This window comes from Equus asinus, chromosome 10, assembly GCF_041296235.1.
Source record: "Equus asinus isolate D_3611 breed Donkey chromosome 10, EquAss-T2T_v2, whole genome shotgun sequence".
NCBI lineage: Eukaryota > Metazoa > Chordata > Mammalia > Perissodactyla > Equidae > Equus > Equus asinus.
In genome coordinates, this window is record NC_091799.1 from 10636859 (window position 1) to 10664778 (window position 27920).

The window sequence follows — 27920 nt, forward strand, 5'->3', positions numbered from 1 at the left end:
CTAAGGGGCGCCGCGAGGGCCACGGGGGTGCGCGCATGCGCAGGACGATGGGCTCGGTCGTCCTGCTTTCGGAGCCGCCCCCGGACTTTCAGATCAGCCCAGGCCTGTCCGCCTCTCCGCCCGCTTCCCCCCTCCCCGCCCTCACGCCTCAACTCCGGGGCCCACATCCACGGCCAACATCCCACCTTCTCGCAGACTTCCTGACGTGACCTCCCACGTCTGCGTCCCCCAGACCCATTTTCTCTGAGACGCCTGTCTCCCCGGGGCCCCCAGGAGTCCTGGAAAAATGCTTTATTGTGTAAAACAGTGGACGCAGGCGGGGGGACGGGGAAGGGGCTCCTCCTCCTCCTCCGGGTCACTTCTTCTTCTTCTTGGCCGCCTTGAGCTTCCCCTCGATCAGCCCCTGGGCCTGCCTCTTGATCTCGGCCCGCGAGGGGACGTAGCTGTGGTCCACGTCGGCGAACTGGAAGGTTTCTAGAGAGGAAGGCGAGGAGGACGGGGGCCGCGCTCGAAGCCCCTCTCTAACGGAGGTTTCTGATTCTAGATTTGTCTTTTGGCGCTCATTCATTCACAGGCAAGGTACTCACTTAATTTTCTTACTTTTCCTGTTCCTGATTTTCTGGCATTTGGGGTCTTACAGACCGGGGACACACCGCGCTCCCAGGGCTAGCCAGTGCTTAAGAGTCAGCAGAGGGCTTGCCCCTGGGCGTGTCTTTCATGCAGACCAACCAATCCAGAAACCACAGCCCCGACCACCTCCTCTATCAAACTCACGCCAAGCCACTATTCCCCTGCCTAAATCGACCCGGGGCCAGGTACCAGGCAACTGGGGACAGCCCCTATGCTCCAAGCCCGCAGGAATTATTCACACGACCAATCTTAAACTGTGTACCTGCCCTGCCTTGCACTTCCCGCAGAAACCCCAATGAAGGCTCTGGCCTAGGCCTTCCCCTCGCCCCCTCTGCCTCCTGCCCGGCACTGTGCTCCCCTGTGTAGAAAATATTAAAAATTCTCCTTTCAATGGCATTAGCCTCTCCACGTCCTCACTAAGACACCTCCATAAATTAAAACCTGTGGGTACAACTGACACACGCTCTACGTCCCTGTAGCCCCCACTGTCCCTCCAGGCTGCCCTGGTAAGACGGAGCAAGCACCATCTCCAACCTCTGCCTCCACACAGCCCAGACCATCCCTCTGCCTGGCCCCCAGCCTGTACCTATCATATCCTCCTCCAGGCCCTCGAAGGTGATCCTGGTGTTCTGCCTCTCCTTCAGAGTCGAGGACTCCAGGGCGTCCCTCACCTTTGTGTTGATCTGCAGGGCACAGGGGACTGTCAGCTCCGAGGGAACATGGAATGCATAGGCACTGCCCTCCCGCGCCCTGCCAGCCCAGGGCTACCTCCTCAGTCCTAGACAACAGCTGCACTCTGTCCGCCAGGTACAGGAGCTTTCCCTCGCAGTACGCCAGCTTGCTGTTCACATCGAGGGTGCTGAAGGGCACCACTTCTTTCTGTAGGCCAGGAGGAGGGTCTCGTCTCCCCTCTGGCCCGTCCCAGGGACCCTCTGTGCAGGCGGCTCCTACCCACTCTGGCTGGTACCTGGGCCCTGGGCAGGGTAATGCCAATCAGCCGGATGTAGAGGTTGTCGATGCCCATCTGGATGGTCAGCAGTAACCTCTGGCTCTTGGTCATGCTGGCATGAGCCAGCTGCAGCCTGTCTTCCTCCTCCTTCAGCATGTCCCTCATTTTCTTCTCAATGGACTTAAAGCTGTTGGGGACAATGGGGTGGGAGGTGGCACAACCCCAAGGGCAAGGCAGCCGGGGTCTTGAGCTGGGCGCCGTGCTAGATTCAGGGGCCCAGGAGCTCAGATGTAGGCATGTGCAGTCCCCCAGCGGGGTCTCCACAGCTCATCTGCAGAGCACTCGTGGGCTTCCTGGCTATGGGGACACTCAGCTGCGAGCCTGGCCTCAGAAAAGGCAGGGGCCTCCCTGGGGTACCTGATGGAGCTGGGTGTCTGGTGGAACTTGAGTATGGCCTCCTCTAGTTCCAGCTTCTTCATCAAGGCCTCCAACTGTGCCCGCCTCTCCTCACAGTCCTCCATCTGCAGCTCCAGGTTATCCTCCGTGTTCTTCTGAGCCAGGAACCTGCCAGCGATGTCCTGGCCAGGCCAGTGGGGACAGAAGCAGGTGTGGGCCAGAAGGCCGGGGGCCCCATAGAACTGGTTTCTTCTGGGTCCTGCCCAGTGATTAGTAATGATGTTGACCATGGCTGGGCACTGAGAGCTTGCAAGGAACCAGCCATTGGGTGAAGGGCTTTATGTGTGTCATTGCAGGTAACTCTCACAACAAGCAGACAGGGAAGATAACCCCAAGGTAGAGACAAGGAGACCACCACTGAGAGACTGCATGGCTTTGAGTCACTTCTCCAAGGATGGTCAAGCTTATGTCAGGGCCATGGACAGGAGCTGAAGGCTTACTCATAATAAACCCAGGTCGGATTAGCATAAAGGGGGCAGGTGGAGAGGAAGCTGCTCATTATGACGCTGTCAGCTTGGAAGGGCAGGCTGTGCCCTCGGCATTTGGATCCTCACATTCCAGTAGGAGGGTAGCTTGGATATGCCAGCCACATCCCAGGAGTGCCTCTACTCGGAGCCGTGGGGGCTGCAGCTTTGTGTGTCCATTCATTCAAAAGGTGCCTGCAGACCCTGGTCCAGCTCTGCCTGGCCTTGGGCTGGGGTAGGGCCCCCAGCTGCCCTCCCACCCATGCCCCAGGAGTAACAGGGAGCAGTACCCAGAGGTGGGAGCACCGCACAGCGGTCTTGACTTTCTCCACCAAAGCAGTCACGTCCGTCTGGTATTCGATATCACCCTTGGAGGTGTCTCTTCTTCTCACTGGGCACAGCAGAAGGGAAGGGGCCAGCATGCAGGAATGGCGTGGGAGCTCTGCCCGAGGCCACTGGATGCCTCTGTACATGCCCAGTCATCAGGGGAGGCCACCCAAGAGGGGGGTACCCAGGTACCCATCAGGTAGCCTGCTCTCTCCTTGGCCGGCCCTTCAGGGATGCCCCAGGGCGGCTCCATCCAGAGGAGGACTGGAAGCAGCCTGGCACAGTGGGGCTTAGTGGCATTTCTCAGAGGTGGCTGGGACTCCTCATCTTTTCTGAGGAGTCACGGTCACCGGGCCCCTGGAGTGCGAGGAGACAGCATGGCCGAGTGCATTTTACAGCTGAGAAGCCAGGGTCCAGCTGCACTTGGCTGTGAGCCCAAAGCTGGTAGCAGCACCTTGAAGCGCATGCTGTGGCTGCAGCGCTCAGCCTCTGCAGGTGTAGCCGGGCAGCGATGGGGGCTCGTCTGTCTCCCTCACCCCAGCCACTGCAGGCTACACCTGGCCTCATGGTGACCTGACTGGATGGCAGAGCCAGTGCTGGGCTCTGGGGACCCTGGCTGGGGATGGGGAGGGAACTGAGCACTTACCTTTCAGGGTTTCTGTGCTCATTATATTGGATGGGAAGTCCAGGTCCTGCCGGCCCTGATGGGATGGGGAGGAGGAGGTGAGCAGTGGCCTCTGCCAGGCAGTAGGCCACCCCAACTGTCCTCACGCTGCAGTGGGGGTCGTGGCGGGGCTGTGCCCAGTGGCCGGCCTGGCGGGGACTCACCCGGCGGTACCTCTCACTGGTTTCCTTGGTGTGGATCTTGTCAATCAGCTTCTTCTGCTGGTTGAGACGGTTCTCCCGTGCCCGCCGCTCCTCAATGAAGGTCGCCTCCCCTTGCCTCATGTTCATCTGGGGACACAGGGAGGCGGGCAGGGGGTCTGTCTCACCAAGGCCTCTCGTGGTGCTAAATCCAGCAGTCAGTCTCAGTCCCCATCTTCCTAGATTTGGGAATACCATTCGAGCCTGCTGGCCACACCCTTCTTCCTAAAATGCCGGTGCCTGCCAGCCTTTACCATCCTCCTTCCTTTTGGCCGTCCTCTCAGGATGCACCCCCCATCTGGCCCTTAGTGGCACGCAGGCCTCCCATGGCGTTACACTCCTCCCCTGCTGCAGCCACAGCTCGCGGACCCAACTCCCATGTACCTAACGGATTTCTCTCTCCAGCCCAGGCTTTCTGCTGCCTCCGGGCCAGCTCTACCTAGAACTCACTAAAGTAGATTCCATGTGTCTAAAAACGAACTCATCATCGTTCGCCAGACCTGGTCTCCTCCAGCGCGTCCAGCTTTGGTGGCTAAATCCATTGTCATCTATGCCTGTGTACACTTCCTGGACGCTGCTTTCTCCCTCACTGTCCACAACTAACTTAGCGCCAGATCTCATCAGGGTGATCTCTTAAACGCTTCTTGGCTCCATCTGCATTTGGTCACCCAAATCTACCCCTGGTCTGGCCCAAGTGACCAGCATCTTGGCCCTGGTCCCCTCCAGTCTCTGCAGCCAGGGCGTGCCCGTTTTGAAACACAAATCTGATCCCATCTCCCTCTATCTCTTCCCAGGGCTGCAGGTTGGCTTGGGGGCTGACACCTAAGCCCCAGTCGCCCCACTGCCTTGGCCGGCTCACAGGCTCCATTCCTCAGCAGCTCCTTGGCTCCAGCTGCTCATGCCTTTTTCTGGCTCTGTTCAGCCCCACGACCTTTGTTGTCTTTCCTCCTCCAGGGCTCAGACCGCCATACCTCAAAAGAGAGTCCCCCACCCCCCAAGTGCCACCTCCCCGAGCAGGTTCGTGCCCCAGGGTGGCCCCATGGCACCCACACCTCTCTCTGCAGCGCTGGCCAGAGGCCCTGTGGTCTTTCTTCACAGACTGCTGGATGAGCTTCAGGAGGACAGGCATGCCTGCCTTGCAGGGGCCTTGGCACAGACAGGGTGAATGGTGTCCCCTGCCCAGGCCAGACCAGTTCTCTCCCTCCTCCATCAACCTCAGGGCTTCTGGGCCCAGGGGGACCTGCTCTGTCCAGGGTCACAGTGTGTGAGCAGAGCAGGCTGGCAGTACGGGCAGGTAGTGTGGGCATTGGGGTGTCCTGATGGACCCCAGGCCAGAGAGGTCTGAGAGAGAGCCCTGCAGGGCCCCCCAGCCCTGGGACCTGAGCTCACCTTGACCTCATCTGTAATCATCATGGCATCTTGGGACATGACTGTCATATCTGACAGTTCCGAGCAGTAGTCACACACAAGATTCTGCAGCTTGTCCAGCTCTGTGGGGTATCCTGCCAGCTCCTGCACGGAAAGGGGCAGGCGGGCACTGAGCCTGAGGGCCAGCCACATGCTGCCTTGTTCTGTGCTCGCTTCCCTGGCCCCGCCCTAGTTCTCTGCTGGCCCCTAGAGTGGACCATGCCTGCCCCCCACCCCTTACCCCAGACCCTGTGAGCCCCGAGGACAGTGATGGGTCTGGCCTGTGGCCCCAGCCCCCAGCCAGGCACAGAGCACATGAAAGGAAGTGTTTTGGGAGGAGCAGACAGCATCCTCTTGGTGGGCTTTTTTGCTACCCAGGGTGACGGCCCAGAGGCACTTCCGAGGAGGCTGTGATGGCTGTCCCACCATGTGAGAGGTGACTGTGAAACCTGGGAGACCCACTGTTTGGGAGCGGCTGCTGTTTGAAGTGAAGCAGAAGGTCAGAGACTGAGGGCTCAAGGCCAAGGCCATCCTGACCAGCCAGATGTGGGACCTTGGGAAAGCCACTTAACCTCTCTGAGGGTCCCCATCCACAGAAATGTGATAATGGCTCCTTCAGAAGGTTGCTGTCAGGATCGGTTGAGAAGGTATAATGTATTTACACAGGGCCAGGTTCACAAATGTCCAAGATATCTCGGCTCTTAGTATTTTATTGTTAATTACTACAATGTAGAATCTTCGCTGTTTTTTTAAAAATGTGGATGACCAGAGGAGTTATAAAAAAAAAAAAAAGCGTATGTTCTGAAAAGATAATAAGGTGCCCCTGAGGGGCCATAATGTGCCCAGGTGAAGGAGGGACAGGACCCTGAGTGCAGTCAGCGTGGGAAGGGGTGTGAGGAGGGCCCAGGAAGGGCAGGGGGGCAGAGCCTCCAGCTGAGTCTCCAGGACCAGGGGGCCGAGGTGGAGGGACATGTGGGAGGAGGAGGCTGTGCACCACCCAGCTCTGGGGGCCACGGGCAAGATCTGGGGGGCTGTGACCCAGCCGTGAGAGCTGCAGTGCCCACTCAGCCCCCCACACCCTCCTCCCAACCACACTTCCTGTCTCCCTCCCCCAGCCTCAGGATGAGGGAGTTTGAGGGGCTTCCCTCTCTGTCCCTGGCACCCACCCTTGGGCCCTCCTCTCTTCCTCCTCCTCCCATCTACCGTCTACCTAGCCTGTGGCAGGCGCCTGTGCTCTGCTGTGTGGGGGCCAAGGGCGGCCTACGTGAAGAGGTCTTGCCTCACAGTGGGGTTCATGGCCCCTGGAGGCCTCCTCCTGGCCTGCGCCGCAGGGAGCAGGGCACTGGCTCAGAGAGGCAGGCAGCAGGCCCCAGTCACCTGCTCAGAGGTGGCTTGCCCTGCACGATGTTAGGCGACTTTGGGAGGGTGCAGGGCGCAGCGCCTGCCCTCGGAGGCCAGGCACTGAGAGATGACAAGGCAGAATAAAAGCACACTAAACTACCGTATACATGCAAGAAGACCCAACAATTCTCACACCCCGTGAGAGGCCTTTCAGAGTGACAGACGCCACGTTCTTGAAAGAACTTTTCCAGGTACGCGGTGCCCCTGCTCAGCTGGCGCCCAAAGCAGCTCAGTCCTCCTGGGTGATCCAGCCCGGAGGAAAGCTGCAGGCCTGGGGCGCCCTGCCCTGGAGGCTCCCGCGCCATGAGAGATCCCAGCCCTGGCGCACAGGCCGGGGCCGCAGACCCCGCCCCTCCGGCCAGCTGGGCTCCCTGGGGCCCGGGTGAGGGGACTCACTTTCTTCAGATAATCCAGCAGGTTCACGTACAGCTGGTGGATGTTCTGGCTTGTGGTGATCTTGATCATCGTCTTTTCGATGTTGTTCTCCAGCTGGCGGATGACCTGGGGGCGGCCCGAGAGCGCATTGAGAGCGCAGAGGCCGGCCGGCAGGGGCTGGGCTGTCGGTCCTGTTCACCTAGCCCCGCCCCGCCCCTCCCGCGGAGCCCCGCCCGCCGCGAGGCCCCTCCGCTCCCACGGAGCCCCGCCGCCCCACCTGTAGCAAGCGCAGCTCCTCCTTGGTGGCGTCTGGCTGGTTCTGCAGGCCAGCCAACTCCAGCTGCATGCTCTCGAGCTTCTGCCCGCGCCGCCGCACCAGGTGGATCAGCACGTTGTGCACGTTCACGCGGTCGAAGACGTACTTACGCAGCTTCTCCCGGGCCACCTGGGTCGGCAACCCCGCAGGGACTCCAGCGTTGGGAACTCGCTCTGCCCCCCACCGGCTCCGCGGCGCCCTTTAGTGGGGGGTGCCCTGGCTGCGGCACTGAGGGATCCCATCTTACCTCCATGGTGCTGCGGCAGTGCGCCAGCCTCATGGGCTCGTCCTTCCCGCAGGCCTTGGAGATGGTCCACTGGTCGTACTGTGGAGCAGCGGCAGCGGCTGAGCGAGGGGCTGGGCCTCTCTGCGTTCCCCTAGCCACCGGCCCCCCAGGCATTGTCCCTAGGCTTCTTCTGCCCTGTGCTAGCCCAGCAGCAAGACCCCAGCTCCTCGGGCCACAGGAGGCAGAGCGCTACAGGACCCCATCCGGGCCATTCCAGCACCCATGCGATGTGGGTGTGGAGAGGAGAGCCCAGGTCTCCCCTATGTGAAAATTAATAAAGAGAAGCCTCATTTAAAATGGGGTGGGGAAATCCTGTAGGAGGAGTTATCATGCACACAGCATCATAGCTCACTTTACAGTTTAGGACAGGCGGTGGTGCAACTATTTTGCTGCTCCAGCAGTTGGAAGGAAGATTTTCTCCTTGCCCAGCAACAGCCCAGCCAATGAGAAGTCACTGCCACCCTGCACTCTTACTTGCACTCTCACTCTCCTCCACTGAACTTTCATTTAGAACAGCCCCTCCCAACTCCCTCCCACCTTGTCTAGGAAAGGAAGCTCCCCTGCTTTGTTCTCGGGACTCACCTGTGGTTTATCATAGTCTGCATGCCCTGAGTTGTGATTCTTTTGCTATTCCCAAATAAACTCATTTTGCTGGGAACACAACTGGCTATTTTATTTTAAAGCCGACACCTTATGGCCAGAGAGCTGGAGGGACCCCTGCTGCAGGGGGTAACCTGGGAAAGGGACCCCAGTCAGGCCCCAAGCCCTGCCCTTTGGGGTGGGTGGTGGGGCACCTGCCCCCCAGGCTCACTGGTGTGACCAGAACCCAGGGCAGAGGTCCCAGGGAGCCCCTCCTGAAGATGCCCCCTGGCTCCAGAAAGGTTGGTGTCAGAGCCGGACAAGGTGAGGAGGAGCCTGCCATCCACTTGTGTGTGTGGGGCTGCTTCAGCACATGCCCACCCCCACCCCCTAGCCGGCGGGGAGCAGGGAGGGGCGGGCTGTTCACCTTCTTGGCCAGAGCCCAGTCCTGGGCCCCATGCCGAATGTTACCGCGCAGGAGGGCCAGCGTCGCCTTGTTCTTGATCGTCTTCTCCTTTACCGCCTGGATCTGCAGTGCCCGACATTGCTCTGTGGGTGGGCGAGAGACAGGCCAGCCAGGAGGTGGGCCAAGGGCCTGGCCAGGATTCCTGGTCTGGGGAGGCTCCACATCACGGAAGCCCGGGTGGAGGGGCACGAGAACATTGCCTCCATCACCATGCTCCTTCCCCAACCCTGCTCAGGGCCATGGGCTCCCCTGCCCAGCAGTGCTCATCTGGACGGCTCTCAGTGAGCAGCCGTGCTGGCAGTGGGGAGGGTGAGGTGGAGGCCAGGGATGGACATGTCCTGTGATCCCTTCCAGACCCACCGGCCACGGAAGCAGGTGGGTCTCTTCCTGTCTCCCCTGGCCTGCTATGCTTTCAGATCTCCTTGAAGCACCTCAGTTTCTGCTCTCCCCTGCCCCCTGCATGGCAGGCCCCTTTGATCCCTTTCCAGGCTCTGTCTGGGGGGTGGGCAGTAGGCTGGCCACTAGCCTGTTGGCCCTGGACTGTCCCTGTGTTAAAACTGAAAGTCCTGCCCCCAGGAGCCCCTGAGCCCCCGTGGGGGTGGGGGGGCAGCTGGCCACCCCAGCAGCGGGCTGACCCTGGAGTCGAGTGATGGTCTTCATCTCCTGGATCTGCTCGTCCATATCTGCCTCACTGTGCATCTTCATGGCGGCCTGCAGGGTCCTCCGGGGGCCCTCTGCACCTGCCGCCCACCCTGTGCTGGGTCTGCTCAGCAGAACTGCAGCTCAGATTGTCCCCTGAATCTCGGCCCATTGTGAGGCGGGCCAAGGTTCTCAATGCCCAGGGAACCCTGGAATTCCTAGCCCCCCAACCCCTGCCCCCAGCCGGCCTCGGCGTCATCCCTGCACACTTGTCTGTGGCTGCTCCCTGTTCAGGAGTGCCGCCTGGGTCAAGGCACCTATATCCATAGTGAGGTGATTGGTAGTGGCTTGGGACTGCACCCGACTCTGGCCCCCTGCACTCTCCCCTTCCCTCCCCGCCTAGGCCGTCCTCCACTGAGCCTCCTAAAGCTTCCGACCCCTCCCTGCCTTGTGAGATCTCCACTGCCCCACACCACCGCCAGTTCAAACTCCACACCCCAGGTGACCTGGCTCGTGAGACCCTCAGCCTCAGCCCTCCCTCCCCATCTCTCCCTGACCTTCGCCTGCTGCCCGGAGCCCGCCTTGGTCACCTCCACGTCCCTGGAGAATTCCTGGGTCTAGCTTTAGATGTCCCCTACTCCAGGAGGGGTCAGTCCCCCGTCTCTGCACCCCTAGCCCAAGCTCCCCTTAGAGCCGTGTGCTCCAAGTGCGGGACAGCCTGGGGCTCCAGGGGGTGCACACCAGATGGGCTTTTCCCACCTGAGGTGTGTGAGTTTGCTGGGCTGCCTGACAAAGCACCACAGACAGGCGGCTTCCACAACGGGAATTTATTGTCTCCCATCACGGAGGCTGCAAGTCCAAGATCAACGTGTCGTAGGGCTGGTGCCTCCTGAGGCCCCCCTCCTGGGCTTGTAGATGCCGTCTTCTCCCTGTGTCCTCACGTGGTCGTCCTTCTGCCCACCTGTGTCCTAATCTCCTCCTCTTCTGAGCACACTAGTCAGACTGGCTCAGGGCCCACCCTCACGTTAGCTTAATCAGCTCTTTACAGGCTCCCTCTCCAAAGGCAGTCGTATTCTGGAGTCCTGGGGGTTAGGGCTACAACATGGGAATTTGGGGCACACAGTTCAGCCGTGACAATGGCCTTCAGCCATGCGCTGTCACAGCACCCATCTTCCTCTGACCTCTCACAGATCCTCTCCCTTCCCCAGTTTTTATAAAGTGAGTCCAGTCCCATCTAAAAGTCCAAGTTCACCGTCGGCCCTCCCTCTGAGCCCAGGCCTTGCCCACGGGGAGGTGGAAGGGACTGCTGCGGCCATGGTCTGCTCCTGTCCTCCCACCCGTCTTCCCAAGGCCGGAGGCAGAGCCTGCTTACTGCCACGTGGACAGAGCTCCTGTAAGCTAGCTCTGGCCTCCTCTGCCTCTCCCTTGCTCCTCTCCTGGAGAGAAGTGACTCAATCTGACAAGTGTGTTGAAATGAAAGGCAGGTGGCATGGCCACTTCCTGTCCCTTGTCTCTTGGGAGCCAGGTGCTGACTGGCACACACCTGTTCTGTCTGGCATGCTCCTCCAGGCCACACTGTATGAAAACAGAGCCCCATGTAGAGTGGCCTTGATGGTCTTACAGGGCCCACAGGAGTGTCTAATTCTGAGTCAGTTGTTAGCAACTGCCCAGCACGTCCTCCAGTGTCAGCTGTACGGTACCAAGGTGAAATGTGACTCTTTCTCTTGCTGCTTTGACTAGTTTCCCAATTGCTTTAGAATTCAGGTGGGAACAGTGTGTTTATTACCCCCACAACCCCCAGCAGCAGCCGTCACCTCTGACTGAGGGGGATGCAGGGCCCAGAAAGGGGGTGTCAGAGCACCAGAGGTGCAGAAGCCCCTCCACCACGCGCCCCAGAGCTGCTGCCCCCAAATGCGTGCATGAGACAGGGATGATGCTCTCGGCTCTCAGCATCCACCACGTTTCCCGCCGTCCTTTCTGGCTTGACCCGGGCAGGGCCCAGGCTTGGGGCAGGGACGGTCTGCACGGGCCTGGCACACCTGCCTGTGCTTGTGTGCAGGGGACATGGTGGGGGCACTTAGGGTATGTGGAAGGCCTTTGTGGTGGGGGAGGGCAGCCTGGGGTGTGGAGATGCTGCAGGCCATGTTCTAGAACTCTCCGGCCCAGGTCTTCTGCGCCCCGGCTGGAGCTCTGCTAGCTGCGCTGATCTGCAAGAGGCAACAGGTGACAGCTGGAACTATACCCTAAAGCTGCTCATGGTCCCTGCACCCATTTTACTGTGGCAAAAACTGAGGCCTGTAACAAGGACGCCAGCAGCAGCCAGGCTTGAGATCAATCAGTTGCTGCTCTTGGGGTGCCCACACGCCTCACTCTGCACTCCCCCATCCCAGGGCCGCCCAGCTCCTCCTGGGTCTTCTTCCTACACACGAGGCTCAGGAAGGTCTGTCTGCTGTGTGCACTGCCACACCTGCCCCCCCAGGATGTGCATGGTGAGGGGACAGGCCAGAGGGGAGAGGCCCTGTCAGCCTGCACCTTGGGCCCCGGGCTTGCCTGCCTAAAACTCTGGGCCCTGGAGTCTCAGGTTCTGTGTCCCGCTGTCCCCAGGCCTCTCACCTGTGCCTGTGTCTTTGGGGAGCTGCCCCGTCTCCAGGAAGAGCCAGAGGTTGCTGCATTTCTGTGACTCCACTCGGGTCACCCAGTAGCTGGCCACTGAGCCTGCAACTGGGGAGCAGGGGGCAGGGGCCGGTGGGCTGGGGGGCCTGGGCCTCTGCACTTCTCAGGGAAAGGAAACCTGGGCACAGGCTTCTTCTGGGCAGATGGTGGTGGTGGGTTCAGGCAGGGCTCCCACTGGGAACTGAGGCCCCATCTCAGGAGGCAGGGATGCCGGGAGCCACAGCCACCCCCCGCCCCGCGCGAAGGCACCCACCCCGGCTTCAGAGGCAGGGTCACCTCCGGCAGCTCGGGTGCATTTCGGGGCCCCAGGCACAGAGTACCCACCCACGGCCACCAGCACGTTCCACTGAAAGGGGTACGGAAACTTCCTCTGAATGAACATCTGCAGGCCGAAGGTCACACCACTGCCTGTCAAGAGCCACAGTCCCCATCAGCCAGCCTGTCCACAGGGCTGGCCTGGGGACCACCTGGGCGCAGCCTGAGTGCCGCCCACCTGCCGGGCTCCCAGCACCTGCAGACAGGCAACCTGGCGCCACCTGCTGGGGAGTCAGGGTGAGACAGGAGGGTGAGGTCTCCACACCCCAGGACACCTGGACCCAGCCTACCTGTGACAAAGGTGAAAACGCCCTTCATGAAAGCGTTCGACTGGCACGCAGCATACTCCCCGAGGCCCTGGGACGGGGGCGGGGGGTGAAGGCTCAGTTCCCCTCCCTCTTCCGTCACCGTCCCTCCCTGCTTCCTTTGGGCACACTCTGACGGTGGGGCAGGGGACCACTCGTCGTGAGGCCCCGGGGGCTGGGACACATCCCATCTGCCCCCACGCCCACCCGGGACGCCCCGATCCTCACAGCAAGAGGGTACTCCCTCTCTGCCCCTCTTCCCTGACAAGGGCACCCCCGCCGAGCCCCCCGCCCCGCTCAGGTCAGGTCCTGGGTCCGGGGCCGCGTCTCAGGCCGGCCTGCTCACCGGGTGCTTGGCGGCCACGGCGTCGTCCACCCGGGACAGTCCCAAGTTCACCATGGCCGGCGGGTCGCGGAGAGCCGGCCTGCGCAGGACAGGCCGGAGGGCGGGAGGGAGCGCGCGGAGGGCGGGAGGGGGCGCGCGGAGGGCGGAGCGCGCGGAGGGCGGGAGGGAGCGCGCGGAGGGCGGGAGGGAGCGCGCGGAGGGCGGAGCGCGCGGAGGGCGGAGCGCGCGGAGGGCGGAGCGCGCGGAGGGCGGAGCGCGCGGAGGGCGGAGCGCGCGGAGGGCGGAGCGCGCACTCCTCCCCGGGCCGCCCTGGGTCGCCTTCCTCGTTAACATGCAGGCAGATGCGTGATAATTATTGTTATCGTTGTATGTTGGGGTGAGGCTTTGTTTAAGGGATTAAATCTCTTGGAAACGACCACGGAGTGCTGATGTATTGGATGATTATCTATCAAATTAATTCCAAAAATGCTATAAGCCCATACTTCGAGCCTTTTCTGTGCTAGGCGCTGGGGGTCCCACGGAGGAGTCAGAGCCTCTACCCTCATAGAGCAGACAGCTGGACAGACCCGGGAAAACAAAATGGGGAGGAGAGTAGAGGGGCCAGGGCATGTGTGGGGTGCACCCCCGAGGAGCTGCTCAGAGGGAGAGACTGCCGCAGAGGTCCTGGAAGAGGACCCTCAAATGTGAACTGCTGGGTGGGACTGAGAGTGGCATTTCAGCTGGCTAAGGAAGGAAGGGAAGACAAGGGGAGTGATGCCAAGGTCAAGGGTCAGTGGATGGGAGCCCCCAGTGGGTTGAAACATTGCTGGAGTGGGGACAGTAAGAAGTGACTTGGAGGGACAAGTGGTGAAGTAGCCAGGGAAGAAGCCTGGACACCGAGGCTTCAGAGGTGGACACAGTGGCATGACAGTGACCACGGGAGTGGGAGGCTAGGTGGGACGTCGGAACCAACCTTGGGGCTAAGGAGACAGGGATGTGGGGCAGGGGCTGGGTGGGTGGCCCACCTGGATGTCGGGGTTGCCCAGGCAGCAATGAGGGAGGGAGCCGTGAGCCAGGTCCTCAGCGTCTTCGAGGAGTGAGACGGGAGAGGCCCAGAGCAGGGGGGTGGCTGAGGGAAGGCTGGTGCTGTACTTTCCACGAGTTCAGGATTTGGGAGGACGGGGAAGGAGAGGCCACCACGGAGAATCAGGCCGCCAAGGCCCTGGACTGGGGCCACTGAACAATTAGGGTTATTATTAGCCCTGAACTTTGGTAGATGACTCCTGCTTTAAACTCCTGGTTGTTAAAATGCTTTCTTAAAAAAAAATTCATTATTGCTTGTCAATGAAAATAATAAACATTCTGTACAAAAATTAAAGCAGTGCAGATGCTCCCGAAGTAAAACATATACTACGCCCCCCCCCCACCCCGCCCCAATGTGGGCACTGGCGGGATGTTCGCGGGGCAAGGGGGAGACGGCGGGATGTCAGGAAGACTCGGGGAGATGGGGGAAATGTAGGGTGATAGAGGGAGACTCAGGGTGATGAGGAGATGGGGGAGATGAGGAAGGGGCCCAGGGGCCGGCCTACAGGGCGAGGAATGGGGAGTCCCTTCCTTTCACTGTGTGGCCTACTGGGTGCCAAGCCTGGATTCAAGGGCACACAGCACCCCCCTTTCACAGGGCCCAGGGGGCCTTGGTCCTCCTTCCCCAGATAGGTGTCACCCCATCCTCAGGTCATGGTCTGAGAGGGCCCAGTCAGCAGATGGCGGGTGTCACAGGGAGCCCAAGGTGCTGCCGACCTCCACCTCCCGAGCCTCGGCCCTCACCCGCTGTACTCCCCGCTGTGGCCCTGCACCTCCCCATCGGCCTTGGTGCTGTGCTCAGCAGAGGATCAGGCAGATGGAGAGAGCTCTGAACTCTGGGGCCTGGTTGGCTGGATGGCCTGAGCACTGCCCCTGGGGCTCTCGGTAGTTCCATTTTCAGCCAGCTCCTTGCTTCTTGCTCCTGGCCTGGGTTGAACTGGCCACCATTATCAAAAGCTGGAGGCCTCCCTTGGAGAGGCGGCATTGATTTCCTGCTCCAGAAAGGGCCCTCCAGCTTGGCTGGTGCTCTGAGGAGGCTCTGCTGGTGGTCATGTGGTGGACTCCACCCAGGGTGCACTCCTTCTCACCCTCAGCTCCCTCCGGGCGGGAGGGAAGCTTCTTGGTCAGCTTTGGCTCTTGAGAGTGAGCAGGGGGTGGTCTCAGCCAAGCCCCAGACCCCTCTGGGCCTCAGGTTCCCCTTGTGTCTCCCCAGCGGCCCCTGAGCTCCTTTAGGCCGAGTCCCAGATGGCTGCGGGGGCCATCTGCCCTTCCACCCCATCAGCAGGGCCATCATCCAGCCTGCTGTCCTCTCCAGGGTTCCTGAGGTCACCCTCCCTCCACCTGCCCTCCTAGCCTCCTGGCACCCTGAGCCTGTACCCAGAGCTGGCCACACCACCCTGCAGCCCCAGAAGAGGCTGTGGGGGGTCTGTAGTCCCGGAAGAGGCTGTGGGGGCGGGGGACACCAAGCCTTTGAGACGCTCACTGTACCCTTCTGTCCAGGGTGTGCTTGGGGCTGTGGGGGTGGGTGGGGGTGAGCTGGGCTGCGGTTCCGTCTCCCACAGGGGCCCCCCAGCCCCTCCATCTGCAGCTGTGTGGGTCTCTCACAGGATGCCCTAGGATGCTGTGGCTGCTTCCTCCTCCATGGTGCTCTGGGAAGTGATGCTGGAGGTCAAGGTGGTCTTGGTGGCCCTCTGGGTCTGGACCTGCAGGCCGCAGGGATACCTGGGCCCTCCCTCCACCTGCCAAGCGCCTCCCTGGCCTCGGCCACCAGCAGGCCCTCTGAGGGAATTCTTGGGGCTGCATACTTTCTTCTCCAACCTTTATTAGCGCAGGTATGCCGTGTCCTTGCACCCATGTGCCCAATGGTGCAGGCGGAGGGGTTGTGGGCAGTGTCTGGGGAGGCGGGGGAGCCCGGCGCAGAGAGCTTTGGCCTGGGGACTGTCCATCAGTGTCCCCACGTGGCCTGGATGTGGTTGTGGGGTGGGGGTGGGAGGTGGTTGCTGTAAGCAGGTCTTCATCTCTGAGACCTCGTAGGAGTAACAGTGGCCTGGCTGGACTGCTGGTTAATGCTCTCTGCGTAACTCCTGTGGGTGCCGGGCAGGTATGGGCCATTGAGGTTGGACTGATGGCAGTCATAGTACCACCAAGCCCCCTTGAACAGGGATGCGCAATTGTATTGGCTGTTGCTGTCATTGTCCTGGTCATGGGTTGTGAACAGCATGTTCCTGTGATTCCCCAAGGAGTCTCCTGGGAAAGACTGGCCTCCTCGGCTCCCCAGGCCCAGCAAAGCCCCAGCCCGGGCTAGGCAGGGCACAGCTTGCGGGACCCCTTCCACGCCCCTCCGACAAGGACCTCAAGCTTTCCTGTGGAACTACCTGCAGTCCCCCTGAGAAATGGCCCCAGGACCAGGTTGTATTTCTCCTCTTCTCCTGACACCCGGAAGGAGCTGCATTTGGCGAAAGAGGCTCCACCTTCAAAATCCTTCAGGTCCACCCAGAGCTCCTGGTTCCCTGGCTGCACGCGGGGAAGAAGGCGGAGGGAAGGGTGAGGCCCAGGGCTCCACCCTCCTCACCTCCAGCTGTGAGCCAGTGCAGGTGGTCACTGCCCAGCCATTACTCTGTGCCCGGGGGCCGAAGCCTCCTTTGTAGGACTCCCAGTCCCGGAAGAAATTCACGGAGCCATCCACATGTCACTGAAACACCTGTGGGGCGAGAGTCTGGGATCTTGAGGAGCAGGGACTGTCAGGGGCGTGGGCCCAGGTCCTGCATACTTGCCCCCCACGTCCCGCCCCTCCCCGTGTGGAAGAACTGCTACTGGAGAGGGATGCAACGCTGAGAACGGGTGGCACAGGCGAGTGCCAGGCAGGCAGCGTGGATGCTCAGGGAGGAGGGCTCTGCCAGGTGCACCAGGAGGCTGTGGGGCCCGCCCACGCCGCCCCCACGCTCTGGGGTGGATTCCGGGCCACGCATGCTCAGGCTCTCCTGCTCAGAGGTGCTGCCTTTTCTCTGGCCATTCTGCTGTCTGCAGTCTGGCTGCAGCGAGCCAGCCTCGAGTGTCCCATGCAGGCTCCCCTCTCACGGTCCAGCATCCCTGTCCACGTCCATGTCGCAGAGCACAGTCAGCAGCTGGCAGTTGGGGAGGTAGATGGTGTACCAGCTGGTCAGGGAGCCCCCCTGGGCCAGCACGTCCTCGCAGCTCTGGGTCCCTGTGAGGCAAGGAAGGGAGTGGGGGTGCGCTCGAGGGACAAGGTCCCAGCTTGGGGAGGGTCGGGCTTGCCTGGTGGTTGGGTGGGCAAAAGTGGAAGGCCAGGGCAGGCCCTCTGGGCATGTGGGGGGTGGGCAGGGGCTGGGGTCACTCACCTTGCTGGCACAGCACATCCGACAGCTCCTTCTCCCCTGGGCAGGAGACACGGGTGCCTTTCTCTTTGTCCCCTCCCCTCCACAGACGCTTGCCCCCCGGGGCACCCCCAGGATCTACACCCCAAATCCCACCCCTACCCCTGCACGGAGTGGCTGCCAGGCCCCCATCAGCACCGTCCTCCCCCTGCCCCTGCCTGCTCTAGGCTCCCCTGGGGGCCTCTGGCCACCCTCTGGCTCTCTGTGACCCTCCCCAGAGTCAGGACCAGGTCACGGTGCTGGCCCCCAGGACTCCTCAGATAAGTTTGGCCCCGAGGCTGGGCTGGTGGGTGGGTGGATGTGAGCCCTCCCTGCAGGGTCTCCTTGGGACCTGGGGCCCTTCTGTTCTCCTCCTGTTGTGAGCCCACCCACAGGGGTCCCGGGACCTTGGACGGCAAGGTGAGGAATGCTGGAACTTTCTAGGAGACTCGAGTCTGGGAATGTTCTCAGCAAGCGAGGCCGCAGCCCCCTTGGCGCCTTTCTCCCCTGGAGAGAGACAGGGTGCCAGCTTGGTCCCTGGAGCTGGCTCCCCCCACCAGAGCCTTCTGTCTTGCCTCTGCCCCCACCCCTGCACCCGGCCTCCTGTCTGGGCTGTGAGCACCCCAGCACTCTGACGTGCAGAGTGAGGCCTGGGCATGGGTCATGGGGCAGGCTGCAGGCCCCTCCAGGGTTGTGCCTCTGGATGCCTTAGAAAGCTCTGGGGTGGTGCTGCCACACAGGCTAGAAGGGGTCGTCCCTTCTCTGTCCTCAAGGCCCCCGCTGGAGTCCATGAGACCTCAACCCAAGATCTCTCCACCTGGATGCCCCCTTCTGTCCCCTCCTGGGAGTAGCCTTGGCCATCAGGCTCACCTCTGACTCCGGGGGTCCGGGGAGCTCCTGGCTCTCCGGTGGGTGGAAGGGGCGTGTCTCACAGTGCAGGCCCTGCTGGGGGGCTGGGTGCCGGCAGCAGGAGCGCCACCCCCTCCGCCCCTGCAGGCCGTTTGGGCATGCCTATGGTGCCCCCAAGTGTGTACCCACGTGTGGGTGTGGACCCGTGAGCACCTTGCCTACTGGGAAGTGGGTGGGGGGATGGAGCTGCCCAGAGCCTGGGTGGAGGAGGGTGTGGAGGACAGGTGCAGCCGCCCTGCTCTCCTGCATCCTGCCAGACCCTGGGCAGAGAGGCCCCTGGGCTGTCCTGTTACCTTTGCTCCCGGGCTGACCCCATCTTCCCTGGGCTGCCTGGGAGGCCCCGCTCTCCTGCAAACACAAGGACTCGATTGGACCCCATCCCCTGGGCAAGAGAGGAGGCAGAAACTCCCCACTGCCCACTCCACGGAGCCAGGCACCCACCTCTCCCACCAGGGGCGCCCGATTCCCCTTTGGGCCCGGGCAGGCCAGGAGAGCCAGGGCAAACTTGGAGGATGGTCGTTTTGTCCGGGGCCCCCAGACCCACGATCTTTACTTCTGCACACAGCAGGGGAGGGTGGGCTGCAGGCCAGTGCATCCTGTGCCAGCCCACACCCCATTCTCCCACCCTCCCCACCACCTGCCTTGCATGCCTCCACACTGCAGGGTGTGCTTATGCCTGTGTGTACGTGCGGTGTGCATGTGTGTGAGCTGACATATCCCAGCAGGCCCCTCTCACCTGGACAGGTGCCTCCCACCTGGCCCAGGGCCCGGGATGGGGAGAGACAGAATAGAGGCACCAGGGTCCAGAGGGCAGGCCACCCCATTCCTCTGCACACACCACTCCCTGGTTCCAGACCTGGGTCCCCAAGGCGCCCTGCTGGCTAGTGAGGAGCAGGGGTGGCCCCTCCCCTAGCCGGCTGCGCCCTGCTCCAGCCTGGTTGGGCCTCCCATTCCTCACAGCTCAGCTTTTCTCCACAGAAATGGAACCCAGGTCAAGTGCAAACACAGCACTTCCTCTGCCTCGGCCATCTGCAGTCTGTGCCCCAGTGTCCTCTCCAACAGACGGGCACAGCACCCCCATCCCCACCCCCACCCACCCACGGCCCTTCCCAGAATCACAGGCAGCTGGATACAGGCTGTGCTCAGTGGATGCTGGCTCAGATGTGAGGACGTGAGGGCACCCTCCCCAACCCCGCCCTCTTTCCCTCCTGCTCCCCTTCCCCCCTCCTCTCCCTCTCCCATTCTCCTCCTCCCCCCTCCCTTCTCCCTCACCCCTCCCCCTTTCTCACTCTTCCCTTCCCCCCTCCTTGGCTTCCTCTGCCCCCTTCCTCTCCTCCCCCTCCCCTTCTCTTCCTCCTCTCCTCATTCTCATTCTTAGTGAGGCTGCCCCGACAAACCTGGAGGCCCAGCACACAGCAGGATCCCCAAAGCCAGAGGCCCACTCGAGGCTGGAAGTGTAGCCCTTGGTCCTGAGCCCCAGCAAGTGCTGGCAGTGCTGAGAGCTCTTAGCAGCCTGCCATCCAGTGCATGACATCCCGCCCTAGGTTTAGCGAGAGGAGCTGGGCACAGAGGGCCTTGCTGCTGGGCAATGGGGGAGCTGGGACTCGAGCCAGTCCTGCAGGGCCTGCGTCCTTCCGGGCCCACGTCCTGCCCGCTGCACACGTTACCGCCAGTGAGCAGGGTGCTGATGAGGACCGAGGGACAGGAGTCAGCGAAGCTGCCTGGTTGTGGATCCCAGGTGGGGGTGGCGACAGAGCCGCACACGGAGTCCCCTGCAGAGGCGCCCCCAGGGTGCAGCAGAGCTGCCCACCCTGCAGCCAGCAGAGCTCTCTGCCCCTAGGCTCTCCCTGCTTGGGGTCCGCCTGGTTCTGGCTGGCCTCTGGCAGCTGCTGCTTCCAGAGCTCCTGATGGAGGCCCTGTGCTGGCGGGGTCTGCAGTTGTCCGGTGGCCATGCCCCAAGGGGGCAGAGGCTGTGGACCCAGCAGCCCGAGGTGGGGCAGGGAGTGGGTTAGAGCACCCCAGCTCCTTTCCTGGACACCCAGACATGTGAGGGTTTCTGGGCCCCATCTCTGCCTTGCCCTGGGGTCTCCCCAACCTGCGGGCAGTGTGGGTGGGGTGGGCTCTGTGCGCCCCCCTGTGGCGATAGGTGGGAATTGGAATTTGGCCTGGCCCTTGGTGTGTGGGGTAGGGGGGGCGCAGCTGTGAGGGAGAACCAGCAAGGAGGGCCCCTGCTGCCTGGCCCCCTTCAGCCAGGTGAGTCAGCTCCACGGGGCTGCCTGTGCTCATGACTGTCTCCTCTGGCACCAAGGGGGGAGAGGGCTCTCTGTGAGGGACCCCATGGCTGCTGACCCTGGGGAGCTCCTGTGGGCTCTCTGTCCTGCCCAGAAAAGCAGTCTGCAGCTGAAGCGTGCCTCTCTCCAGAGCTGGGACCAGGGCCAGGGCCAGAGTCCGGGGGGCTGGGTGTGGCAGTGTCACCTGTGCCGGCTCCTTCTCTTTGTATCCTCCTGGGACCCACTCCTCCTGTCTCCCGCCCACATCCCTGGATATTCCTCAGCATTCATGCTGGATTCTGCCCTGTTCACTCTGGGAGTCGATCCTGACCCCAGATGACAACACCCAGAGCTAAAGGGGTGGAATCGAGCCCGAGTGCTCAGGAACATCTGAGATGGAGAAACCAGCAGCAGCATTTGTTTTGTCTTGGGCTTCACTGAATTTTGGGATCAGTTCAACTGCAGGAAGAGGCTGGCCGTTAATGTTAGCTGTTGGCCGGGAGCTCAGCTGGGCGGCAAACCGGGGCGTTCACGTGGCGGCCTCCCCATGTGGCTGCTTGGGCTTCCTTGTGGCCGCCTCCGAGTTTCTCTTCTTGTTTGGCGGTTGACTTCCAAGACACAGGAGGTGGTGGTGTCCAGGCCAGCTTGGGGCTGCTCCCAGACCTGGCCCAGCATCCCTCCTGCTGTATTCTGTTGGCCACAGCGGTGACAAGGTCTGCTGAGGTTAAAGGGGGTGCTTCTCGATGGGATGTGGCAAGTCATGCTGACCTGAAGAGGAGGAGAGGTCAGGACTGTCCCCACCTGACCTGAGACAGCAAATAGGTCAGTCCTTGGTCGGATCCTACAGCCGTGGGGCAGGGAGATGAGGAGAGGAGGTGGCAGGGGCAGCCCGTGACGGACAGTGCAGGGCACGTGGGGGAGGCCCATCAACCCTGTGACTACGAGTGCAAGTGGCCAGGACTTGGCCAATAACTGAGAAGCTCCCTAATTTCTGTCCCTGCCTCCACCTTGGGACCAACTGGAGAAAGCCAGATACGCCCCCTAACCAGCCACCTGGAGGCCTGCTTGTTCTCATTGGGCGGTCTGCATTTATTTCCACTGTTGCAATTTCTTTTACATTTTTTGTTATTAAAAAGATATTCTAAATATTCTTATAGAATATTGATCAAGCTTTATCTATTTTACTTTTTCTGATTTTCTTAGCCTTGGTACATTTCAAACTAAATTTTTTCTACCAGCATTGTTACAATTTCATTTTTATGTGGAAATCTTTGATCCGTCTGGAATTTATTTTGACGTAAGGAGTGAGGTAGTGGTCTAGCTGCGGGTGTGTTTTCTAAATGGTCCCTAGTGGTGACAGTTTTATTTATTGTGTATTTAGTCTTTTCTCCACAGATTTGAAACATCTCCTTCATCATAGGCTGAATGCCCATGTCATTTGTGTCTATTCTCATTTTTCTAGATTCTTCCATTGTTATATGTATAAAACATACCATATTCTTACTGGCCATAATTTTACCACAGGTTTTCGGGTCTCATAGAACTAGTTGTCTGTTTCTACTTTTCCTTTGTGGAATTTTTTAGGTTTTTCATATGAAATCAGAACAATTTTTTTCTTGTTAAAATTTTAAAATTGGAATTCCATAAAACTTACAGATAATTCAGGGACAGTTGAAGTTTTTAGGATAATGTGTTTTTTTTAGGATTATCACTGAAAGAAAAAATTGATGAGCTGCTTTTCCAACATCAGCCCAGCCTGACCCATTTCCTGGAGGGACATGGAGGGCACACTCATATTAGGAGAAAGTGGGGTGTTTGTTTACAAAGAGACTATTTATGGGTGGGGTATAGGGGAACCCCGACAGCCAGGGTGGGGACCCAGGGCCCAGAGCAGCAGGGCTGACCGCCCCCAGGTCAAAGGGTGGAGGGCAGGGCATGTTCCAGAATACAGAGGAGAACTGTGTAGATGAGGCCCCCCAAGAGACCAGCGACCTTAGGGTGGGGGTCCCCATGGCTGAGCCCAACTGGGCAGGGGCAAGGAGGTCCTTGACTTGTCCACATAATTCGGGCTTCCTCTGTGGTCAGCAGGTGGAGGGAGGGAAGACCCGGAGGTTCTTTCTCCTTTTCTGAGGACAGAGGTCTTGCATTAAGAAATACCCTCAGGGGCAAGGAGTGTGCCAGGAACTTGACCTCTGCCTCTGAACTGGGCCACATTCCATGGGTCCAGGGCTGGGCCTGGAGAGACAGACGGGCGGCCCTGGCCGAGTGAAGCCGTGGGGAGTGCACGGGAGGAGGACAGGGCTCTGGGCTTAGGAGGAGAACCAAGTGGGCGGGAGCTGGGCAGCTCCTGGGGGCTGGTGAGCAGGAGTGAGCAAGAGCTCACTCAGAGGGGAAGCGTTGGGTCCGAGGCTGCGCTGGGGGCACTGAGCTCCAGCCAGCCCCTGATCCCCACCCTCTTCCCCGCAGGGCTTGGATCCCAGGGAGGCCCTCCTGCGGGCTGGGACCAGGAAGGTTCTGCCTGGTGGGATGGCAGCCCACCACCTGCGTCCCCAACCTTCCTGGTGTGCTGCCATGCTGCTGGGCGGGGAGGAGGCACAGGCCGCCGGGCAAATCCCAGCTCACCCCCAGCGCCCATGGCAGGCTGGCGGTGGCCTGTGCCCTGAGCGTGGCATGCAGGCGAGCCTGCTGCTGCCCCGAGGCCCCTCCCGGCCTGGCGCCGTCCCCATCAATTGGGCCTCTCTGGTGAAGGGCACTTGGAGAAGCTTTGGTTCCCACCTCCTGGGCAGTTGTCCTTCAGCCAGTCTGGGTGGGGAGCTCACCCCTCCACAAAGCTTGTGGGTCCTGGCTCGTGGGAGCCTGTGTCCCCTCCCCACCTCTCACCAGGAGCAGCCGGCAATGCCCAGGGTGTCCCTGCCTCCCTCTCTGCCTCCTTCTGAGAGGGGAGGAGGGGGCCTCTCTGTGGCCATGGCTTTCCTCGACCCTTAGCAGGGCCTCTCTTCCTCCCCCCATGAGTGGGGAGCACCCTGTGGGGAATCTATGTCGGGTTCTGCCTCTGCCCCAGGAGGTGTCCCATGAGTGTGTTGACCCTAAAAATAACACAGCCAGTTATTTTCCCAGCCAGATGGGTTTATTTGGCAAGGGCAGAGGAACCGCAACTCGAGGGGCAAGCAAGCTGCAGCTAAACCACAGGCAAGTGCAGCAAACGCAGGAGAGGAGCGTTACTTTGTAGAGAAAAAGGAGAAAGCTGGGAGGGGTTGTTTGAAGGAAAGTCTGTTGCCTCTTGGAGGAGAGCGAGGGCGCGGGGTGGTGACGGCTTCTCACTGGCTGGGCTGCTGGGGGTGTGGATTCTCGCAGGAGAAGCCCTCCAGCTTTCCTGTTGGGGCCTGTGATTGATGATTCTTTCCTGGGGTGAAACTAGGAAATTCTAGTTTTCTGATCCTTCTGTTGGGGTCTGTAACTGACATAGAGTGGGACTGCCGAGAGCTCCCCTTCTGGTCTCTGCACTCCACTTTAGCGAGCTTCCCCTTTATTAATTTTCACAGTTGTTTGCCGGGCAAGAAAAATAACTGTGGTCCCAGTTTTGGAGCAGCCACCTCCCCTGCATCGTTCACATCAGGCTGGTTGATACCATGGGCTTGGCTGCCCTCAGGCACGGCTGGGGCGTTAAGACTCAGCTTACCTGGGCAGCCCTGGGCAAAGAGTTGCTTAGGAGGGCCAGGCCTGCCCCTGTTGCACGCCCACCCAACCCTGCAGCACTGGGGTCTCAGTGCAGGGACAGTGCCCGAGGCACTCAGGGCGAAGGCCCGCTCCTTCCCTCACCCGCTCTCCCCAAGGGAACTGAGAGGGAAACAAAGTCAGCTGCCATCCAGCAGTGACGCCTGCCCAGCGCCCACCAATCGGTGGGGGCTCTACCTCACAAGGCTGAGTAAGAACACCGTCCCCTCAGCCTGGGGGCCATGACGTCCCTGGAGGTGAGCACTTGGGGGCAGGTCTGGGCACACCTGGACTGTGACAACCTGAGCAGCACAAGGTGTGGCCCATCTTCTTTTTTTTTTTGTATTTATTCTTTTACTTTATTGAGGTCATGCTGGTTTATAACACTGTGCAATTTCAGGTGTACATTATTACAGATCAGTTTCTGTGTAGACTGCATCCTGCTCACCAGCAATAGTCTAGTTTTTATCCGTCACCATACTTATGCCTTATCCCTTTTGCCCACCTCCAACCCCCTTTCCCCTCTGGTGACCACTAAACTGTTCTCTTTGTCCATGTGTCTATCTTCCATGTGAGTGAAATCATACGGTGTTTGTCTTTCTCTGTGTGGCTTATTTCGCTTAACGTAATGCCCTCAAGGACCATCCATGTTGTTGCAAATGGGATGATTTTGTCTTTTTATGGCTGCGTAGTATTCCATTGTATGTATACACCACATCTTCTTTATTCATTCATCAGTCGATGGGCACCTGGGTTGCTTCCACATCTTGGCTATTGTGAATAATGCTGCAGTGAACATAGGGGTGTGTAAGTCTCTTTGAATGGTTGATGAATAAATACCCAGTAGTGGGATAGCTGGATCATATAGTATTTCTATTTTTAATTTTCTGAGAAATCTCCATACTGTTTTCCATAGTGGCTGCACCAGTTGCATTCCCACCTGCTGTGTACGAGGGTTCCCTTTTCTCCACATCCTCCCCAACACTTATTACTTGTCTTTTATTTATAGCCATTCTAATGGGTATAAGGTGATATCTTATTGTAGTTTTGACTTGCATTTCCCTAATAGTTAGTGATGTTGAACATCTTTTCATGTGCCTGTTGGCCATCTGTGTATCTTCTGTTCATATCCTCTGCCCATTTTTTGATCGGGTTGTTTGTCTTTTGTTGTTGAGTTGTATGAGTTCTTTATATATTTTGGAAATTAACCCCTTGTCAGATATATGATTTGCAAATATCTTCTTCCAGTTGGTGGGTTGTCTTTTCATTTTGTTCCTGGTTTCCTTTGCCTTGCAGAAGGTTTTTAGTCCGGTGTAGTCCCATTTGTTTATTTTTTCTTTTGTTTCCCTTGCCTGAGTAGACATGGTATTCGAAAAGATGCTGCTAAGACCAATGTCAAAGAGCATACTGCCTATATTTTCTTCTAGGAGTTTTATGGTTTCAGGTCTTTCACTCAAGTCTTTAATCCATTTTGAGTTAATTTTTGTGTATGGCATTTTGGGGAGGTTTTTGATTACTGTTTCAATCTCTTTACTTGTGATTGGTCTATTCAGATTCTCTATTTTTTTCTTGATTCAGTTTTGGGAGGTTGTATGAATCTAAGAATTTGTCCATTTATTCTAGGTTGTCAAATTTGTTGGCATATAGTTTTTCATAGTGTTCTCTTATAATCCTTTGTATTTCTGTGGTATCCATTGTCATTTCTCCTCTCTCATTTTAAATTTTATTTATTTGAGCCTTCTCTCTTTTTTTCTTCGTGAATCTGGCTAAGGGTTTGTCAGTTTTGTTTATCTTCTCAAAGAACCAACTCTTAGTTTTGTTGGCCCTTTGCACTGTTTTTTTAGTCTCTATTTCATTTATTGTCTAATTTTTTTTTAAAGATTGGCATCTGAGCTAACATCTGTTGCCAATCTTATATTTTTTCTTTCTCTTCTCCCCAAAGCCCCCCGTACACAGTTGTATATTATAGTTGTGAGTGCCTCTGGTTGTGCTGTGTGGGACACCACCTCAGCATGGCCTGATGAGCGGTGCCATGTCTGTGCCCAGGATCCGAACCTGAGAACCCGAGCTGCTGAAGTGGGGCACGCTGAAGTTAACCACTATGCTATGCGGCTAGCCTCTGTTTTTGTTTTTTTTTTATTCTTAGAGTTTCAATCTCTTTGGTGAAGTATTCTTTGTGCTCATCAATTTTATTCCTTAGCTCATTGAACTGTCTTTCTGAGTTTTCTTGTAACTTGTTGAGCTCCTTTGTGATAATTTTCTTTTTGCCTTTTCTTTTTTTGAAAGATTTGCTCTGAGAGCTAACACCTGTTGCCACCCTTCCTCTCTGTGTTTTTCCTCCCAAAGCCCCAGTGCGTAGCTGTAGATTCTAGGTGTGCATCCCCCAGTTCTCCTGTGTGCCTCACCGCACAGCATGGCTGTGGACAGACGGGGGTGTGGCTCTGCGCCAGGAACTGAACCCAGGACCCCGAAGTGGAACATGTCGGACTGTAACAGTTGGGCCATAAGGGCTGGCTGTATGATAATGTTTTCAATTCTCTGTTATTTAGATTGTGAATTTCTGTGGGCTCAGGGTTGGTTTCTGGAGACTGCTCATTTTCCTTCTGCTCTGAAGTGTTACAGTAGTTCTTCATGGTGTCTGATGAATTGACCCTTTGCTGGTGCATTTGTGTAGTATCAGGTTGCAGATGCCACCTGCCACCTCTGGATGGCGGGGCAGGAGCTGTGTTTTCTGATCCCACGCCATCTGTGGGAAGTTGTGCCGGTAGGGCTTCTCTGTGTCTGCGCACTGGCCACAGCTGCTTGGCAGGTCACGCACTCACGTGCAGGTGGGGCCTCTGTGCTCCACAGATGGTCACTCTGGTGCAGGACCACTGTGCTCAGCGGGGGATGGTGGAGCTGCTGTGCAGGGCAGGAGGGGAGGGGGCACTTTCTTTCCTGTGTGCTGCTCTGTGCTTGCAGTTGGCTCGGCTGAGCTGCTGGGCTTGGTGAGGGCTCCCTCATGGGCACTGAGTTGTGCCACTCGCTGGGGAATGTTCCTACAGGTGTGGCTGCCATGGCACAGTGGGCACTCCTGTGGGCCAGGCTGCAACTCTGAAAGTGTTCACACAGGCCGGGCTGCCCCCTCCTTCTCTTACAGTTGTGCTGGTCACTGTGTGAAGACCCACAGCCTAGATCTGCGACTCCCTCTTTTTCTTTTTTACTGCTGCCGTGGAAGGGGAGGGGTGTGCTCACCTAGTTCTACTGCCTCCCAGGGATCCAGTCCATCCACCTGCAGATGCATGGATCTCTCAGGCATCATGTTGTGTTGTACAGGGAATCATCTGCTGGTTAATGAATGTCCATTTAGCTATAACTTAGAAAAGAGAGACAAAGGGGACAACTCACTCGGCCATGATGCTAACGTTACTCCTGACCCCATCTTCTTGGCCAATTAGTGCAAAGTACAATCTCAGCTCTTCTCAGCCAATCAGCACCAGGCACAGTCTAGCCCTCCTCAGCCAATCAGGTTAGGATGTGACTCCTGTCCTCAGCCAACTAGAGCAGGGCACTGCCCACCTCTTTGCACTCAATCAGGGCACAATGTGGCCTATCCCACACTAGCGGCTTCTCAGGTCTGGGCTTGAGAGGGAAGCTGGGTGGGAAGGGCACAGAGGGTGTCTTGGGGTGCAGAGGGTACTGGAGGGTGCAGAGGGTACCTGAGGGGTGCAGAGTGGTGGGTCAGCACAGAGAAAAGTGAGGTGGGCAGGGTGCAGAGGGTACCCAAAGGGCTCAGAGGGGTACACAAAAGATG

At 59.0% G+C, this 27920-nt stretch overlaps 3 protein-coding genes and 1 long non-coding RNA gene across 9 annotated transcripts in view; 1 reads left to right on the forward strand and 3 right to left on the reverse strand.

Annotated features, from left to right (window-relative positions):
• LCN15 (lipocalin 15) overlaps positions 1-27920 on the forward strand; it is a 44806-nt gene that overhangs the window by 9907 nt on the left and 6979 nt on the right. For 2 of the 5 annotated variants that reach the window (XM_070518329.1, XM_044778339.2), the window contains exon 1: positions 19570-19881. The exons of 1 other annotated variant lie outside the window; for it this stretch is intronic. In XM_070518329.1, the coding sequence (XP_070374430.1) occupies positions 19732-19881 (150 nt within the window). In that variant the 5' untranslated portion in view covers positions 19570-19731. Of the gene's footprint in view, positions 1-19569; positions 19882-20314; positions 20397-20943; positions 21236-27920 lie in introns of those variants that run through there. 2 more of the 5 variants (XM_070518332.1, XM_070518330.1) reach the window with 2 other exon arrangements.
• On the reverse strand, positions 27-9971 carry CCDC183 (coiled-coil domain containing 183). Of its 2 annotated transcripts, XM_014863778.3 has the most exons (14): positions 9156-9971; positions 8482-8603; positions 7437-7514; positions 7151-7318; positions 6895-6999; positions 5080-5202; positions 3655-3780; positions 3473-3527; positions 2790-2890; positions 1997-2157; positions 1598-1766; positions 1399-1509; positions 1217-1313; positions 129-474 (listed from the first exon to the last, which is right to left on the reverse strand). In XM_014863778.3, exons 1-14 carry the CDS (start codon positions 9223-9225, stop codon positions 356-358), a joined length of 1605 nt encoding a protein of 534 aa, XP_014719264.3. In that variant the 5' UTR covers positions 9226-9971; the 3' UTR covers positions 129-355. The 2 variants fall into 2 exon arrangements, with proteins under 2 accessions (XP_070374429.1, XP_014719264.3); XM_070518328.1 differs by lacking the exons at positions 5080-5202; positions 8482-8603; positions 9156-9971 and having other exon boundaries at positions 27-474; positions 7437-8430.
• TMEM141 (transmembrane protein 141) lies at positions 10919-13947 on the reverse strand. Its single transcript, XM_014863780.3, has 5 exons — positions 12799-13947; positions 12438-12504; positions 12157-12240; positions 11773-11880; positions 10919-11366 (listed from the first exon to the last, which is right to left on the reverse strand). Exons 1-5 carry the CDS (start codon positions 13129-13131, stop codon positions 11353-11355), a joined length of 606 nt encoding a protein of 201 aa, XP_014719266.2. The 5' UTR covers positions 13132-13947; the 3' UTR covers positions 10919-11352.
• LOC106845503 (uncharacterized) lies at positions 15314-19678 on the reverse strand. Its single transcript, XR_006532989.2, has 4 exons — positions 19541-19678; positions 18437-18491; positions 17220-17741; positions 15314-17065 (listed from the first exon to the last, which is right to left on the reverse strand). It is a non-coding gene; the product is annotated as an uncharacterized lncRNA (long non-coding RNA).

Coding starts and splice junctions, on each gene's coding strand:
- CCDC183 (XM_014863778.3), bottom strand. CDS start 9,225: ATGAAGATGCACAGTGAGGCAGATATGGACGAGCAGATCCAGGAGATG. Junction 5,203..6,894: donor TGCTGGATTATCTGAAGAAA/GTGAGTCCCCTC, acceptor CTTTCCGTGCAG/GAGCTGGCAGGATACCCCAC. Junction 3,528..3,654: donor CCAGTGAGAGGTACCGCCGG/GTGAGTCCCCGC, acceptor CCATCCCATCAG/GGCCGGCAGGACCTGGACTT.
- TMEM141 (XM_014863780.3), bottom strand. CDS start 13,131: ATGTTAACGAGGAAGGCGACCCAGGGCGGCCCGGGGAGGAGTGCGCGC. Junction 12,241..12,437: donor CGTTTTCACCTTTGTCACAG/GTAGGCTGGGTC, acceptor GGCTCTTGACAG/GCAGTGGTGTGACCTTCGGC. Junction 11,881..12,156: donor GAACGTGCTGGTGGCCGTGG/GTGGGTACTCTG, acceptor CCTGCTCCCCAG/TTGCAGGCTCAGTGGCCAGC.